We start from the raw sequence: 16,283 nt of genomic DNA on the forward strand, positions 1-16,283 counted from the left end.
GCCGCGTGCGGGTTTCACGGGCACCCCCTCGGAAGCGGCAGGCGGCCCACTCCTTCGCCGGCTCGGCCTTCTGGCCAGGCCAGACCAGCCTTTTAGGGTTAGTGCAGAGCTCACCTTTGACCCCCGAGATCGAAGTGGCTGCTACACTGCGGAGTGCAGAGCTACAACTCAGGCCGGAGTTCAGTCAGCAAAATATGTCTCTAGTCCCAAACCCAGAGAAACCAGTTCCGGTTCGGTTGCCTGAGCCATCTTACCCAATAAACACCTCCACCCTCAACTTTCCTCCCCCCTCCCCTTCTTTCTTCTTTTGCAATGAACTGCCCTAGTCACCTCTAAAGGAGGGAACTTGGGTTGTCAGAACTTGGGTTGCGATGTGCTGTCCTCCATTAGGAGCTCAACGCCAGGTTATCCGACTGGCGCCCTGGCTGGGGAAGGCGGTCACCGATCAGACCTGGCAGGAAAGGGAGGAGGGGAGGGGAGGCGAGGACCAGGGAAGGGGAGGGAAGAGGCTGGGCTGTGATCACCTTCACCTGCCCCGAGCCGGCCCCCCTGTTCAGCTATCCCTCGACCTTCTGCTGGGGTTAAAGGGGGCGGGGGCGAAAGGGAGGGGGGCACCCCCAGTTACACAAGTGGCCTCCTTCTCGAAGAGAATGAGTTCACCACCTCCCCAGAGGAGCCTCGCCATCCATCCCCTCGGTGTAACTGATGAGACAAACCGCAAGGAAAAACTTCTGTAGCCCTTATTTATGGTATTAATGAATAGTTAAAAAAAGATTTACACTTCTTATGATCAATATTCTGAGTTATTTCCCTCAAAGTATATAATTACAGTGTCTTCAGAGTTTTCATCATTGTTTGAGGTGGCAAAACCATTTGTAATTTTCATTAGCCAGTAAACATGTAATTAACATTCAGCACTGTGTTTAACTTAATTCCTGTTTAAGACAAGGACAAGAAGCAGCCGAAGAGCGTTAGTTCCATTTGTTAATTCTGACATACATCTTACCATAACAGTTTCCTAAAATAAAAGATCCGTGTTTCCCCCATTATTCTTCTCTTAAAACAAAACAAAAATCCATTAGTTAAAATTGTATTAAACTCTGAGAGGCAGCATAGTTTATTCTCATTTTTCACTAGTTACTGTATTCCTGCTTCCTTTATTCATTTTGGGAGGTGGATGGAGGGAGGGGGTGAATTAGGCATTCATTATCTGAAGACTTGGAGTAGGGAACCCCTCCCCCCCCAAAGAAATAGGTTCCGGCTTCAGGAAAGTTCTAGAAGCAGAAATGGGAAGAGGGGGGGTAGGCATGAATCCGCAGGGGAGAGGGAAAAATCACTTTGGGGGGTAGTTAAAAGTAGAAAATGAGGATTTCAACGGATTCCTAGGAAAATGTTGCCCTCCTGTTTCAAGTTCTATCTTTGATCCAGGGTGAGGGGAGCCTGTCTGCCAGTCTGTGAGGCTGCTGCTTTTTTCCCCTCCTCTCCCACCTCTGTTTTTTTTTCCAACTTGCTTTAGGATTAGTCTCCATCCCTCTCGACCCCAAACAGTGGAATTTGGCTGTGCCTTGGGTCGTCTTTGCTCTGCACTATCGCCTATAGTTGTTGGCGGTTTTCTGCTGAGGCTGAGCCGTTAGCCCCAGCCTCCGACTAAACTCATTAAGTTGGGAGATTTTTTTCAATTGGACGGGTGTTTTTAAAGTCTCCTCTTTCCAGCCCCAAACAAGGTGTAACAACGCACTCTTCCTTCTAAGGAATGAGATGAGAGACAAGGATCACTCCAGACATCTCCTACCTACGGTTTGGGGTTTTTTTTCTTAAAGGCGAGGCTTGCATTCCTCAGCAGCTATGTACAAAGCTCCCTGAAACCTCGTCTCTCTAAAGTTACTGTGCAGGGCTTTCCAAGGCTGAGAGCGTCTGATACATGGGGAAGCACTTCCTTGAGGTGGAAGATCTTTCCCTTCACCTTTCCTCTTTTTCCCTGCAGGCTAGTGCCTACTTTTTATCAGTTTGCACAATCGCTTAGATAAACACCGAGGAGGAGATTCTCTTTAATTATCAAAGACACATCTTTTCAGGGGGCCAACAAAGCGGTTTATTTCACCCGCCAAACTAAAGGAGAGTTATTCCTGTTTAGAAGGAAGATGCAAGCGGTTTGGGACCTTGAACAAGGCAAATATGGTTTTGGTATGTTTACTTACAGTATTTTTTTTTCTCTCTCTCTCTCCTTTCTCACTTTTCTCCTTGTGCTATGTGGGGTTGGGGATGACTTGGGGTTTTTCAAGAAAAAATCGGATGCTAACGTGTATGGAATGCCTAGGACTGTGGTTTAAGGGGTTTGGGGAAGGGGAGACCGTCAATTCAATGCATTGCCATATTTTATTACATGTGTGTGGTAGGAGAGGTGGTGGAGGGGGGAAGAGGGGGAATATACAATTGCAAAGCTGCCAAAATATGATTAAACCGAAGCGTAAAGACTGCGGTGCCTCCCATCTCCTCAAACTCATTTCCTTCGCTAGAGCAAACTAAAAGCCAGTCCTTATAAGCGTGCTTTTCCAAGCAACAGACGACTCGGTTTTCTAGCAAAGGAGCTGCTAGGCTCGCACTAAGTGTCAGAATTTACTGTTCGATTTGCCTCGGCGCTGCATTTTGCAACCTTGTGCAACTGACAACCAGCCAGGCAGGGAGGGCGGAAAGCGCTGCCCGGCGCCCTCGGCCGCGGCTCGGGGAGGCGAGCGTTCGGTTAGCTAGGAGGAGAAGCGCGACGAGAAGGGTACTCACCATCGGGCGGGGTGGTGGAGCTGGCGTGCGAATTTCAGGCAAACGTTTACCTTTTTGCTGTCTATTGCAACCGCGTCGGGCTGACTTAAGCAATTCTGTGCTCTATCCAAAACGTTCAAGGAACGGTTCCTCATTTTTAAAAAGCCAGCGAGAGAGACGACAGAGACAGAGAAAGAAAAAGAGAGGAGGGGGTGAGGGGGACGCACATAAACCCAGTTCAGGAAGGAAAAAAAAAAAAAAAAATCATCACCTCTCCGCCAGGAAATCGGGAAACGCAGAGGTAGCGAGATCTGAGTCCGGTCCAACCAAGTCAAAGCCAATTAATTTTAAATCCTGAAGAATTATTCAGATTAAAATGTACAGAAGTTTCATTCTGCTATGCCTACGTGAGCTCAAAGTCGTTTCCCTTTAAGAGCTCTTTTCTTTTAAAGTTGAATTTTAGGCAGCGAGGACTCTTACACTAGGGGGCAGACAGATACTGTACTAGCTCCAATCTTAAGCAATTTTTTCCCTCCCAGCATATGCTCTGATTTAGCACTGTAAATTTTTCAGAGGACCCAACTCTGACAGCCCCTGGTGATTTTCAAAGTACCACAAGCCAGTGGTTAAAAATTGCATTGACTTGGAAGTTCAGAGAGACACAATGGAAGCCCCTTTCCCTATTCATGGAGCTCCAGTGTGGTGGAAGAGAAAAACACACACGGACTAGATTGAGGGGAAGGAGGATTTCAATGAATCCTGGTGGACAGAACTGGTTTCTACTGAGTTCAGAGTTAAACTCAGCATTTGCTGAGGTCTGTATTCATATTGTGATTTAATTTGTGTAGAATTACAGGCACTTTCTGCAAGAAAATCATATTCCTGGGTGGGTTTTTTTTTTTCCCCCTACAGTTAAACAAATGTTTTTTCAACTTTCTCTGGCCAAATTTAAGCCTGCCATTCTTCTCATTAAAATAAATTTATATCTGCAATAAAAGACTGGGCTGGATTTTTTAAAAAAACAACATATTGATATTTATCTTTTAGCCTTAGAGCTGTTTTGTTCAAAGAATACGAACATCTCTGAAGAAGACATTTTAAAACCTGCTCCCCTCTTTTTCATTCTCAGTCTGCAATCTTCTCTCTTCTTCTATACAATAAAATTAACTGCAATTGATAGTCATTTTTTTGGTTTGTTTTTGGCTTTTTACTAGCACCCCCATAACTGAATGAGTCCTAAGATAAAAACACCTCTGACTATAGCTGCCCTGGGGTCGTATGCCTAGCAGACTCCAGAGCTGTTGAAGATGGTTGGGAAATCCTTCATTTAAAATCTGAGGCCATCAGAGCGTACTTCAAATACCAAAAATCTCAAAGTGGACGGGGTAACTCTTGCTCCTCAAAATTTTTCCCACTGCATGTTTCTAGAAGGTTATCTTGCCATAGAAATGCCTGCACCCAAGAGCCAAGTTTAGGGTTTCTCTGTAATCAATTATTCTTATCTTCTATTAAATTGAGATAAGGATACCCATTAGATTTTCTATCTCAACCCCAGCCCTACCACATCTTTGCTGAGTCTGCCCCTAATCTACTGACATCTGTAGCATTAGGCAATTCCTCCTCGAATCATAGTGATTGAAAAGAAAAAGAAGAAAAAAGACACAACCTTCTCTGAAATGATTTCTCTTCCATCCTTCTTGTCCTCTTTAGGAGAAAATTATACTGTATCTATAATCATCCTGAAATTTGCTGCCTGGCTTCCCTCTACGGCAATCTCATTACACACCAGGTTCATGATAGTTCAGTGTCCACTGAAGGTTAAAAAAAAAAAAAAAAAAAACTTTCAAATAATCCCAGCACCTGCAGCTTTAGTGAAATATCTAATTTCAGTGGAGAAACGGTGAAGGCTAAGAAGGTTTCAAGAATGAAGCAAGGAGGATCTTTTCTGCCCTAAAACCAAGCCCCTCTCCGCCTACATCTTCCTTTAGTTCTTACCTCGTATTCTGCCCCTGTGTGTAAAGGGAATACAAAGTGCAATCTACACATGTCAATTATTTGTACAATTTACTTTTTTAAATTCTTCATTGCCTCGATTTCTAGAACTACCAAGGATGCTTTCCTGTGGTCATTAATTTACTCTTTATGTGTGTTCATGTTTCCTGAAGCTCAGCATGCTTTGTGTAAAATATCTTAATTGTTCATAAACCTGGTTGGATTACTAGTCCATAGATTTTTTTGGTGCAAAGAGTGTATGATGGAGTCGCAGTTTTGTTCTATAAATGTTGAATAGTGATGATCCACTAGCTGGTCAAAAGTGAACAGAAAGATTACTGCGTTGGAATATAATGTGTTCTGGGGGACAATTCTAGATGTTTGATGTTTAAAACTAAATGCTCCAGAATTCAGAGATACAACCGGCTTGATGATTTTTAGCACACTGAGCAGAATGGCACAGGCAATGAAGTTGTTCTCATTGCAGCGAATCTCTTGAGGTAGAATATGGCTTGTGCAGTGATTCCTGTGACTTGTACTTGGTATTATTGCCAATTTGGGGCAGAATCTCTGTGTGTGTTTTAATGGCTGTATGAATGCTTAAAAGGAATTGAGGAACAATGAAGTCCTACTCAACTGTTCTATGACCTAGGAGCATAGTCGCTGAAGTCTTTGTCTGTGTACGTTGACAAATGTGCATCTGATACATGTGCGCTTACATGTGTGTACAGAGGGTACGCACAGGGGACGCTGGAGGCTGCGTCCACTTGTCCATCAGCCAGCAGAAAGGTCTTTTCACCTCTCCCCACGACTGGGTGTGTGTCAGGACGCTCGCTGGCTTGGGAGTTAGCTGAAACTAACGAGAGAGAATAAAGTTGAAGAAAATTGATTTTAATTGCGTCATGACAATGAGATGAAGTCTACTTCGGCTTCTCAGCATCTGAGATGCTTTATTTGAGCAATTAAAATGTCAGGCCACATACCTGTGAAATGTTAACCCTACATGGACAAAAAAAAAAAAAAAAGCCACTGAACGGCTCTTTTTATTTAAAAAAGAAAGAAAGAAAAAGAACCACCAAACCGAGCAAGTGATCAGACTTGAATAAGGAAAGGGTCTATTCCCGGATTTGACCAAATGGTTCGTTTGGAAAATGCCTGCCAGCTGGGCTCTAGGTACCTTCCCATCCTCACCCACTACCCCTCTGCAAAGAAACCGGGCAGCTTTTCTCTTTCTCTGGCACCGCGGGCACCAAGATGCGCCGGGAGCCCCGGGTGGTGCGCGAGCTGCGGATCCGGTGGCATTGCCAAGTTGCGAGAATCGAAGTCCCCGATTCCATCCAAAGCCTCTCGCGGAGCCTTTAAGAGGCGTCGTTCCGTGCGCGCCGCGTTCCTCACCCCGCCGGGGCGGAAACCTCGGGTGCGGGGTGCGCAGAACGCGGTGGCCGCGCGCCCGGGGATGGCGCGGGCCCATCCCCCGCCTGGCTGAGGCGAGGGCATCGCCACCCCCGCCCCGCCCCGCCCCCCGCCCCGAGCCCCCGGAGCGCCCGGAGCCCCGGCCGCGACGCCGCTCGCGCTAGGACCGGGCTGCGCCCGCGGCCGCCATGGCGGGGCCGCCGCGCTCCGGCCAATGACGGCGAGGGGGCGGCGCGCGCGCGCCTGGCCAGGCCAACCCCGGCGGCTGCCTTATAAGGCGCGCCGTCGCCATGGCAACGTGCGCTAAGTTGCAGCAGTCGTGTCAAAGTTCACTATATAGAGAGCTCAGTGAGCTGATCGCGGAGAAGCCACTTCTGCCAGCCCCGGCGCCTATAAATCGCATTCCCTCCCGCGCCCCCCTTTTTAGCATATTTGATCACTTTGATTCTCTGTTCTTTTCTCTCCGCGGTGTGTGTGTGCGTGCGCGCGTGTGTGTTTTCTCGTCCTCCTCCTCTTCTCCCCGAGTTGCCTTCTTTCTCCGGGTGCCGTGCTGCCTTTTTTCCCCTCTTTCATTCTTTCTCTCCGTCTTTTTCTCCCCCCTCTGCGCACGAAGGATGTGCTTCTAGGTGGTGATCTGCCCTCCTCTCTCTCTTTTATCATTTCTCCCCCGCCGCCGGCGAGTTGACTCTTTCCCTATGTGTGTGAGGCGGCTCCGGCGGCAGCAGCAGCGGCTCCGGCGGCGGCAGCAGCGGCAGCAGCGGCAGAGGCTTCAGCGGCGGCGGCGGCGCTAGACGCGGCGGCTCCGGGCCCGACCCGGCGGCTTCGGCGGCGGCGGCGGCGGCTCCAGCTCCAGCTCCGGCGGCGGCGGCGGCCCAGGCGGCCCGCAGGGAGCAGCGAGCGGCCTCTATCCGGCGAAAGCGGGCGGCGGCGGCCGGAGCGAGCGAGGCGCGCGCCGGGGCGCCCGGGGCAGGCGGCGGCGGCGGCCCAGCGCCAGGACGACGCCGCTCAGCGCCCGACGCGGACCACTTTCATGCTGATTCCCCTGGACTCGGGCAGCGCTCCGGCCACTCCGCGGGCCGCCGGCCTCCGCCCCGGCCTGCCTGGCTCTCTGGGCGCGCCCGAGACCGGCGCCTCTGCTCTCCGAGTCCTCCCGATTTCGATGGCTTTCCTGAATGGCTGACTGTGGGCTGCCCTGGACTTGGCCCCCGGACAGTCGCCTCTCCTCCTCCTCCTCCTCCTCCAACTCCTCGGCTACACACCAGCTCTGAGAGCGAGAGAGTGAACAAGAGAGGGAGGGAGAGAGTGAGAGCGAGGAAGATCTTTGGAGAGATTTTTTTTTTTTTTTTTTTGCCTCCTACTTCTGTCTTGAAGCCAGACAATCGACTTGCAGCTCTCCCTCCCCTCCCTCTCTCTCCCTCTCTCTCTCTCCACGTTCTGCTCCCACTTGCTCTCCCCCGGCCCCATCCCCTCCCCTCCCCGGCGGAAAGCCCCCCGAAAGCAACAAAGCTGAGCCGAGAGAAACAAACAAAACAAACACACCGGGCCAGACGAGCCATCGACAAAACTTTGCAAAAGCAGAAACAAAAAAGGAAAAACTAACCAACCTCAACCAACCAGCCCCCCCGAGCCACCCGGGGCGCCCTCCCGCGCCCTCTCGCACCCTTTGCACACACAAAAGGCGGCGCGCCGGAGCCCGAGACCCGGGAGCCCGCCGCCGCCCGCAGCCAGGGGAGCAGGAAGTCCGGACGCGGCCCCCATAGATATGGCAATGGTAGTCAGCACGTGGCGCGACCCCCAGGACGAGGTGCCCGGCTCTCAGGGCAGCCAGGCCTCGCAGGCGCCGCCCGTGCCCGGCCCGCCGCCCGGCGCCCCGCACACGCCACAGACGCCCGGCCAAGGGGGCCCGGCCAGCACGCCGGCCCAGACGGCAGCCGGCGGCCAGGGCGGCCCTGGCGGGCCGGGCAGCGACAAGCAGCAGCAGCAGCAGCACATCGAGTGCGTGGTGTGCGGGGACAAGTCGAGCGGCAAGCACTACGGCCAGTTCACGTGCGAAGGCTGCAAGAGCTTCTTCAAGCGCAGCGTACGGAGGAACCTGAGCTACACGTGCCGCGCCAACCGGAACTGTCCCATCGACCAGCACCACCGCAACCAGTGCCAGTACTGCCGCCTCAAAAAGTGCCTCAAAGTGGGCATGAGACGGGAAGGTATCGGCCTCTCATTTCTCCTCCCCTCGCCCGGGGTCCCGGGGCCCTGGGTGCGTTTGGCTAGCCTGCTCTGGGTAAGGACACAGATGCCCCAAGCTCTTCTCTTCGTATTGCAGCTGAAAGGGGTTTTTATACTAGAAGCAAGTTCTGCAGTGGAACCCAGACCCCCCCCAAATCCGCATGCTTTGGCCGACTGATTTCCTCAACTCTCTCTTCGGGCTGTTTTCATTTCCTTTGCATTGATGGCCAGTTCATTCGAGTTCGCCTTTTTGCAAGGGATGGGGTGGTGGTGATGATGGTGGTTGTTTTAAAGCCTGGTTTACTTCTTTTTCCTCTCCGTTTCTCTCTCTCTCTCTCCTTGTTTTCCCTGCATGTTCAACATATGTCCCTCCTCCCCACCCCTCTCCCCAGCCCCCACCCTCTCAAAAAAAAAAAAAATCAACCTGAGATTGTACTTTTTGTACAGGAGGTTCAAATTACAAATGGCAATTTTATGCACTTCGCCGTATTAACGCTGCCGCCCGGGCAGCGCTCATGTGACCCTCCGTGGATTAACATTCGGCTAAAAAAAATACCTCTGTTTTCTTTTTTTCTTTCACTTTTGAAAGGAGGAGAGCGCGATAGGGAGTAGGAGCAGGGTGGGCGAGGGGCCTGGGGCGGCTGCTTTCGCTCTGCGCGAGTTGGGTCTTTGTGATATGAAATTCGCCGAGCGCCGCGAGCCCTGCTCGGCCAATGGCGCGCTCGGCGCCGGGCGCGGGCTCCGGGTTGTGGCGAGCGAACGCCCGGGTTTCTTTGTGTTTCTGCGAGAGCGACTCTCCCCGTCCGGCGTCAGATAACCGCTCGTGCCCGAGCCTGGCCGGCCCTCCCCGACCCTCCCGGGCGGCGCTGCCGCCGGCCGCCTGCTCCCCGCCTCTCGCCCGGCTTCCTCTCGCCTCGGCCGGCCTGTCTTTCCGCCCTCTCTCTTCCTGCGAGCACACCGAGTCGGCTGCCGCCAGACCTTGGCTGTCGGCTCGCCTCTCGGCTCGCCTCTCGCCAGGGGTGGCCCGTGGGGCCGGGGCTGCGGGCTTCGGGGTGTGGGGTATGGAGAGCGGTGCTGGGGTGGCCACAGGCCGTCCGGGGTGAAGCTCCTCGGTGTCTTTTGCAAAAGCGTCTCCCCCTCCCCCCAGCCTCGGGCCCCCCCACCCCCACCCCGCGCTCCTTCTCCTCCAATCAATAAAAATATCAGCCGTTCAGCAGTAAAAGAAGAAAGATGCCCCCCACAATGCTCCATCCCTCCCACAGTGCCGGGGGCCCCGAGGCAAAGTGGTCCATGCTGGGTGCGCGGCCTCCCGGCCTGGAACGGGCCTCTGAAGCCAGTGGGCCGCCCTGATCGCCGGAGCTGGACTGGGTGGTGGTCGGAGGAGAGGGCGGCCGGGCTCCCGGCCCCCCTCGGGTCGGTGGCCCTGGCTCGCCGGTGAGAGAGGGGCAGGCCTGCCGGTTCCTGCGCCGCGCGGAGTCGGGGTCGGGAGTTTTGGGGGGTGAGGGGGGCGGGCTTGGGGCTGACCCTGCCATGGGAGCAGGGGAGACGAGGCTGGGCATTAACGGCGGAGTGTCTCCTTTCCTCCCCGCAGCCGTGCAGAGGGGCAGGATGCCGCCCACCCAGCCGAGCCACGGGCAGTTCGCGCTGACCAACGGGGACCCCCTCAACTGCCACTCCTACCTGTCCGGATATATTTCCCTGCTGCTGCGCGCGGAGCCCTACCCCACGTCGCGCTTCGGCAGCCAGTGCATGCAGCCCAACAATATCATGGGCATCGAGAACATTTGCGAACTGGCCGCGCGGATGCTCTTCAGCGCCGTCGAGTGGGCCCGGAACATCCCCTTCTTCCCTGACCTGCAGATCACCGACCAGGTGGCCCTGCTCCGCCTCACCTGGAGCGAGCTGTTCGTTCTGAACGCGGCCCAGTGCTCCATGCCCCTCCACGTCGCCCCGCTCCTGGCCGCCGCCGGCCTCCACGCCTCGCCCATGTCCGCCGACCGGGTGGTCGCCTTTATGGACCACATACGGATCTTCCAAGAGCAAGTGGAGAAGCTAAAAGCGCTGCACGTCGACTCCGCCGAGTACAGCTGCCTCAAGGCCATAGTCCTGTTCACCTCAGGTAGGAAGGAACCCTGCCTCTCCCGCGCCTCGGGGCTCCCAGCTGAGAGTTAGGGCCTAAAACCCTTGGGAGCCCCCAGAGCCACACTGTCGAGGGAAACTTGGAATGGGAACTCTGCCTAGCGGTGGGGCTCCGGCAGGCTTGTTCTGGGGAGAGGAGAGGAAGGCTGGGCCACGGGAAGGATGCTTCAGACTGTTGACTCTCTCAAAATGGGCCATGGGGAAGCCTCGCAGGCCTGTTGCCCTTCCGCCAGACCAGGATGCACGCTCCTGTTCCCTCCCTCACCTCAGGCACTCTGGGCCAGCTGAGCGGGAATCTTCTCTACCCCCATGGCTCTCCAGTCACCCGGGCTGAGCCTACGGGAGATGCCTGTAGGCACTGGAACAGTCCTGGTATCAGCCCCTCAGGGGAAGGTTTGCCCCTGGCGGGAGGGGGAAAAGTTTGCCTGCTAACTCAGTGCAAGTTGGAGCTCCAGGCCCGGCCAACCTGAGGGCAGCAATTTTCAAAAGCATATTTTTTCTTAAAACAATGCAGACTGTCCAGAGAGGGGAAAGAGCTGTCAGGAAGGGGCAGGAGGAAGAAAGGGGCCATCATCACTCTTCAGAATGTCTGCAGGGGGTTCAAGACTCAGGTCTTTCGTTTCCCCCGCCCAGGCAAACACTTAAGGCAATTTTTAAACACCCCAAAGTGTGTTCCAACTTGGGCTGGATATGAGTGTTGCCAGAGATATAAAACCATCACTGACTACATTATGAAATCTAATTAGTTTGCAGGTAGTTTAACCTGTGTGAGTAACAGATCTAATGTTAATTAACTCTGGAGGTCAAATGTTCATAGAAGGTGTCTGGCTTACCACTTTGGGCCACACCTGAGTCTTTTGGCTGGCCCCCCCAGGCTGAGTTCAGCAGAGCCCAGGTGGGTGGAAATCACCCCTTCCACATGCTTGTTCCGAGTTGTCAGCTGACCCCCTTTGTCACGGCTCAGAGAGGAAGGGGGCTCCCGGTTCAAGATAACAAAATTTGGACCTGGGTAGGGCTTGGAACCTAGTCACCCACTGTAGGTTTTGCAGCTTGTAGTCAGGACACCAGGAGAGCTGAGGAGTTCCTGTAGCAGACAAAAAGATCCACAGTCTCTTCCTTATTGTTCCAAGGAAATCTGGGGACCCAAGTCTTGAGCTGAGTCTGTCTGTCGTAGGTTCTGAGTCCTTAACCCACTTTCTTTTATATATTACCTCTTTTTGCATAAAATCCACCCCCTCCACCATCACCCCCAAATTCTGTCTTTGAAAGTCTTTAGGTAATCAATTAAAGGGCAGTGTCTGGGCAAGGAAGGGCTGTATGCAGAGGCTTGGATCTGGATTATTTTTCTCGGGGGACCTGTCACAACTAGAACGGTTGCCTGATGCAAATGTACAGACAGGATCGTCCCCTAACCCAGAGTCACCTTCAACCCTTCCTGCAACCCAACACCCAGCCCATGTTCCAAGACCATCCAGGCGGTGGTTCCTTTCTTGAGCTCATTGTTAGCTCTTAGACTTACCTTAGTCTTCCAGGGAAAGAAATGCCTGATACTCTTGTAACAGTTTAATTTATTAGTGTTTGTAAAATGTAGAGGCCTGTGTGGAGAATGCAGATCGCCTCACAAAGAGATAAAGGTCCCTGTTATCTGATTCTGAGAGAGACAGTGCACTTGCGGAGAGAAGGAGTCCAATGCAAACAGATCTTTTAATTTCTGATCACAGACACCTATGCATTCTGTAGATATGCAGAGCCCTAGATCCACACATGAGGAGGTTGTATGTGTGTTCTGGTTCTTGGGGTGGACTCAGTGGCGGCTTTTTTTGAATATCTGCTTTAAGGATTGACAATATGCATGTGTTAGCCCTAGTCTTGCCTGAGGAGCCCCCAAAGGTCAGGTCACAACCTGCACCGCCTTCACTGAGAAGCCTCTCATTTCAAAGGCACTTATTGTATTTTCACATATCCGAAAAAGAAACGTGTTTTCCTGAAGATAACAGGGAGGGGGTTTCTTCTTCTCGGAGGGACCTGGGTTTACCAAAAAAAAAAAAAAAAAAATCAGGGGGGTGGGTAGGAGAAAAAGGGATAGAGAAGAAAAGGAGGGAAAAGAAACAGCTCAAATGAACAGAGAGATCACAGTTTGCATGGCTGCCCTTCAATAGGCTAAACTGACAAGATCAGTTTTAAAGGGCCACTTAAATCAGTTTCAAAGACTGGAGAAAAATGAGTCGCCCTCTTTGGGGAGAATCTGAGGCTGGGTCGTGGGCACCATTACCCGGGGCTGGGCCAGGTTATTGCCCCCCCCCCCACTATATAATTATAAGCCAAACTATTATTTACAGAGGAGGAGGGGCGGAGCACTGGTAGTTTTGGTTTCATCTGTTTGTCAGTCTGTTTACTGACCTGAGCTGGATTCACCCGGTGCACTTTGCTTGGGCCTCCCGGTCACCAAGCCTGAGGAGTGGGACATAGAAAGCCTGCAGTACACTGAATTGTGTTCTGTTTTAAAGCTAATATCCCAGGACCGTCTCACACGGTTCCCCCCTCCCCAGCCCCCAAGTTTTCAGTCCGTAGGCATTTGCTCCTGCTCCGGTTGGGGCAGTTTGACAGAGCACTGTACACACACTTCATGTGACCCATTTCAAACCTCTTAATCTGATGACTGAATTCTTCGTCGTCTTCTTCTTCTTTTTTTTTTTTTTAAACTTTCTTCCAGATGCCTGTGGTCTCTCTGATGTAGCCCATGTGGAAAGCTTGCAGGAAAAGTCCCAGTGTGCTTTGGAAGAATACGTTAGGAGCCAGTACCCCAACCAACCAACACGATTTGGAAAGCTTTTGCTTCGCCTCCCTTCCCTCCGCACGGTCTCCTCCTCAGTCATAGAGCAATTGTTTTTCGTCCGTTTGGTAGGTAAAACCCCCATCGAAACCCTCATCCGGGATATGTTACTGTCTGGCAGCAGTTTTAACTGGCCGTATATGGCAATTCAATAAATAAATCAATCAAAATAAGAAGGGGGAGTGAAACAGAGAGAAAGAAAAGGCAAAAGACTGGTTTGTTTGCTTAAATTCCTTCTGTTAAGAAAGGATATAAAAGGATGTTACAAGTTTGCTAAAAGAAGAGAGGGGAAGAATTTAATGGACTGTGAATTTCCAAAAAAAAAAAAGACTGTCGAATGAACTTTTACAGAATGCATTAAAAAAAAAAAACTCCTGTGTCGGTCAGAACAACTTGCTACTTATCATTTTTGTATAAAAAGGAAATTAGTCTTTTTTCTTTTTTTGGTAAATTTTGGAAAAATATTGCTAAAAGTGCATTTAAGGAGATTGGGAGAAAATTAGCAGAATGGAGAAAGTAAGTCTTTTTTTTTTTTTTTTCCAAATTATTAATTGTCCTGTGTCTATGTACCTCTAGCTGTTCTTTTTTGTACTTTTCTGGTTCCAAACCAGTTTATTCTGTGGTTCTATAATAAGTTTTGATATAATCTTGGCTTCTTAAAAACTGTGTATCCTTAAAATATATGTTCTGCAAGAATTAAAACTGAGTCCATGAAAATATCATAGGAAGACATAAAACTTTAAAAGGCAACTCAAAGATGATGGAAACGCACTTACAAGTGGTGACCAAAAATTTTAGATGAAGTTGAGCACTCTAATTTGAGAACTGGAGGAACCACATACAACACTTAAAAACTTCCCCTACCCTGACCCACCCCCGCCCCCCAAAAGACACCATGACAAACCTAGCTTTTTAAAAATATTTTAAGAAAGAGAATGAACTGTGGAATTTATTGGCAGCCAAGGAATGTGTCCAAGACACATGCTGAGGTTTTGAATAAAAAGTGAACTTTTGTAATTTGAATTGGGTCCCGCTTAGTTCTTGAATTGTTATGAAAATCCTATATCTGTTTGTATATTTGCAAACCCTTTGTATTATAATTGTTGATATTTTCCCTTTTTAAAAAATACCATTGAAATCAGCATGACAAAATAACACTGTTGGCACTTATAGGTAACGTGATTGATTCAGTATCTTAGAGTTTACAGTTTGTGTTTTTAAAAAAAAAACTGAAGGTTTTTTTTTTTTTAAGTGCAACATTTCTGTATACTGTAAAAGTTATAATAACTGAACTGTTTGGTCGAGTCTTTGTGTGTTATATTCCAAGGAAATTGAAAGTATTCAGAAATTAAAATATTATTTGATATCTGAAACCTGTTTGGCTGTCCCCACTGTCTTTCCATCGAGAAGCCCCTGTGAGCTAGCTCTCTCTGAGCTGGGCCAGGGGCTCGCTCTATTTGTTCACTTCCCTCAGCCAGTTTGTTCAAAGGTAGACTAGTGTATTTGCCTGTTTAATTTGGGTGTGATGGGGTGGGGGGAGCTGAAGTTAATGGTTTATCTATGGTTTAGGAAGTGCCATACTGATATGGTAAACCACCCCCATTCACCTAATCCTTCTTTTAATTAAAAATGGATTTTCCAGGAAAAAAAAAAGGGCCCTTATATTTGTCACACTTAAGTGCCTGCTTAGGGAAGGTATTGTGAAAAGTATTAGAAATCTGGAGATCAGTATCTATTTTATGATCAGGAAAAAATACTGTTTTGTACATTTCTGACAGTTACGCAGAAGGCGGTTCAAGCAAGCTAATCCAGCCTTGTCAATAGAAGGCAGTTGTTTGCAATGAGTTTTTCCTTAAGTAGGCGTGATTTTTAAAAATATTCTGTGGTTCTCATCTAGGGTGGTTGTTGAGAGGATTTCAAAATCAGTGATGTAGCTTAGAGTGGCTGAAGGGTTTATTTTTAATGTATATATGATAACTTGCAGTTGGCCTGCCTTCCCCTCCCCCCTATACGTTCCTTCTGTGAGAGCATGACCACAGGTCAAGGAAATCTTTTCCATTGGAGTTCTGTACATAAAAACACAGCGACATTCTGACATTTCAGATTGTGTAGATACAATCTGTACTACTCTTGGGATCCTTTGTCCTTAAAAGCCAAATTAAGAAAAAGAAGAGAAAGAAAGAAGGAAACTTTATAGGGTGTGTGGATTTGGAAGTATTAACTATTTTGTTTTGGAGGTTTGTTTGTTTGTTTTTTCCTTTTCCCTCTCTCTTGTCCTGGTTTGAAGGAAGCTCAGTGTGTGGGAGCTTGCAATTTTTGTTCTTACTGAGGCTTTGCAGTACCCACACCACCATCATACATCACTGTGTTGTGGTTTGATTTTAAAAGGGGGTGGTGGGTAAGGGGATGTGAAAGAAAAGGGATCATTTTGTAAAGTGTATTAAACTTTGATACTCAGTTCCAGTCAATACATGTAGACCAGAAAAATCTGTCTGATTTGTGCATCGGAGCGGAGTTCTCCATGTGACCCTCAGCTTCTTTCTGTAGATATATACATACATAAATCTAAGTATGTTCTTATGACAGAACATTGCTGACCTCTAGATTGAGGTTTCGTAGGTTGTTGTTTATTTTCTCCTCTTGCAAGTGCTATCCATGTGAGTGTGTGAAGTTTTCTCTAATAAGTAAAACACAGGCCCTTTGCCTTGTTTGTTTTGTGTTAGTTTATTGTAAACAGCCATTTGTTGTAAATTATTATTGGCATTAAATTATAATTTATGATTTTCAAAGCAAAAGACAGTCCCTGTTTTATTCTGCTTTAAGCATGTGTTCTAGACATTGGAAATCTCTCTCTCACTCTCTTAAGTTGCAGCAATGTAGCTTGGGATCTGCGAGGCAGAAAAACAGGACCCAAAATTTTTCAAAC

The 16,283-nt window shown here is 49.7% G+C and overlaps 1 protein-coding gene across 3 annotated transcripts; it reads left to right on the forward strand.

Moving 5' to 3' along the window:
* Positions 1-1,406: 1,406 nt before the first annotated feature.
* On the forward strand, positions 1,407-14,730 carry NR2F2 (nuclear receptor subfamily 2 group F member 2). 3 transcript variants are annotated; one of them, XM_006044256.4, is made up of 3 exons: positions 1,407-2,184; positions 9,977-10,504; positions 13,238-14,730. In XM_006044256.4, the coding sequence occupies exons 1-3, from the start codon at positions 2,142-2,144 to the stop codon at positions 13,510-13,512; spliced, it is 846 nt and encodes a 281-aa protein (XP_006044318.1). In that variant the 5' UTR covers positions 1,407-2,141; the 3' UTR covers positions 13,513-14,730. The 3 variants fall into 3 exon arrangements, with proteins under 3 accessions (XP_006044318.1, XP_025127289.1, XP_044789314.1); XM_025271504.3 differs by lacking the exon at positions 1,407-2,184 and adding an exon at positions 6,575-8,366; XM_044933379.2 differs by lacking the exon at positions 1,407-2,184 and adding an exon at positions 9,674-9,819.
* Positions 14,731-16,283: the final 1,553 nt, after the last annotated feature.

The sequence above is a fragment of the Bubalus bubalis genome, chromosome 20 (genome assembly GCF_019923935.1).
Source record: "Bubalus bubalis isolate 160015118507 breed Murrah chromosome 20, NDDB_SH_1, whole genome shotgun sequence".
NCBI classification, from domain to species: domain Eukaryota; kingdom Metazoa; phylum Chordata; class Mammalia; order Artiodactyla; family Bovidae; genus Bubalus; species Bubalus bubalis.

Coding starts and splice junctions, on each gene's coding strand:
- NR2F2 (XM_025271504.3), top strand. CDS start 7,925: ATGGCAATGGTAGTCAGCACGTGGCGCGACCCCCAGGACGAGGTGCCC. Junction 8,367..9,976: donor AGTGGGCATGAGACGGGAAG/GTATCGGCCTCT, acceptor TCCTCCCCGCAG/CCGTGCAGAGGGGCAGGATG. Junction 10,505..13,237: donor CATAGTCCTGTTCACCTCAG/GTAGGAAGGAAC, acceptor ACTTTCTTCCAG/ATGCCTGTGGTCTCTCTGAT.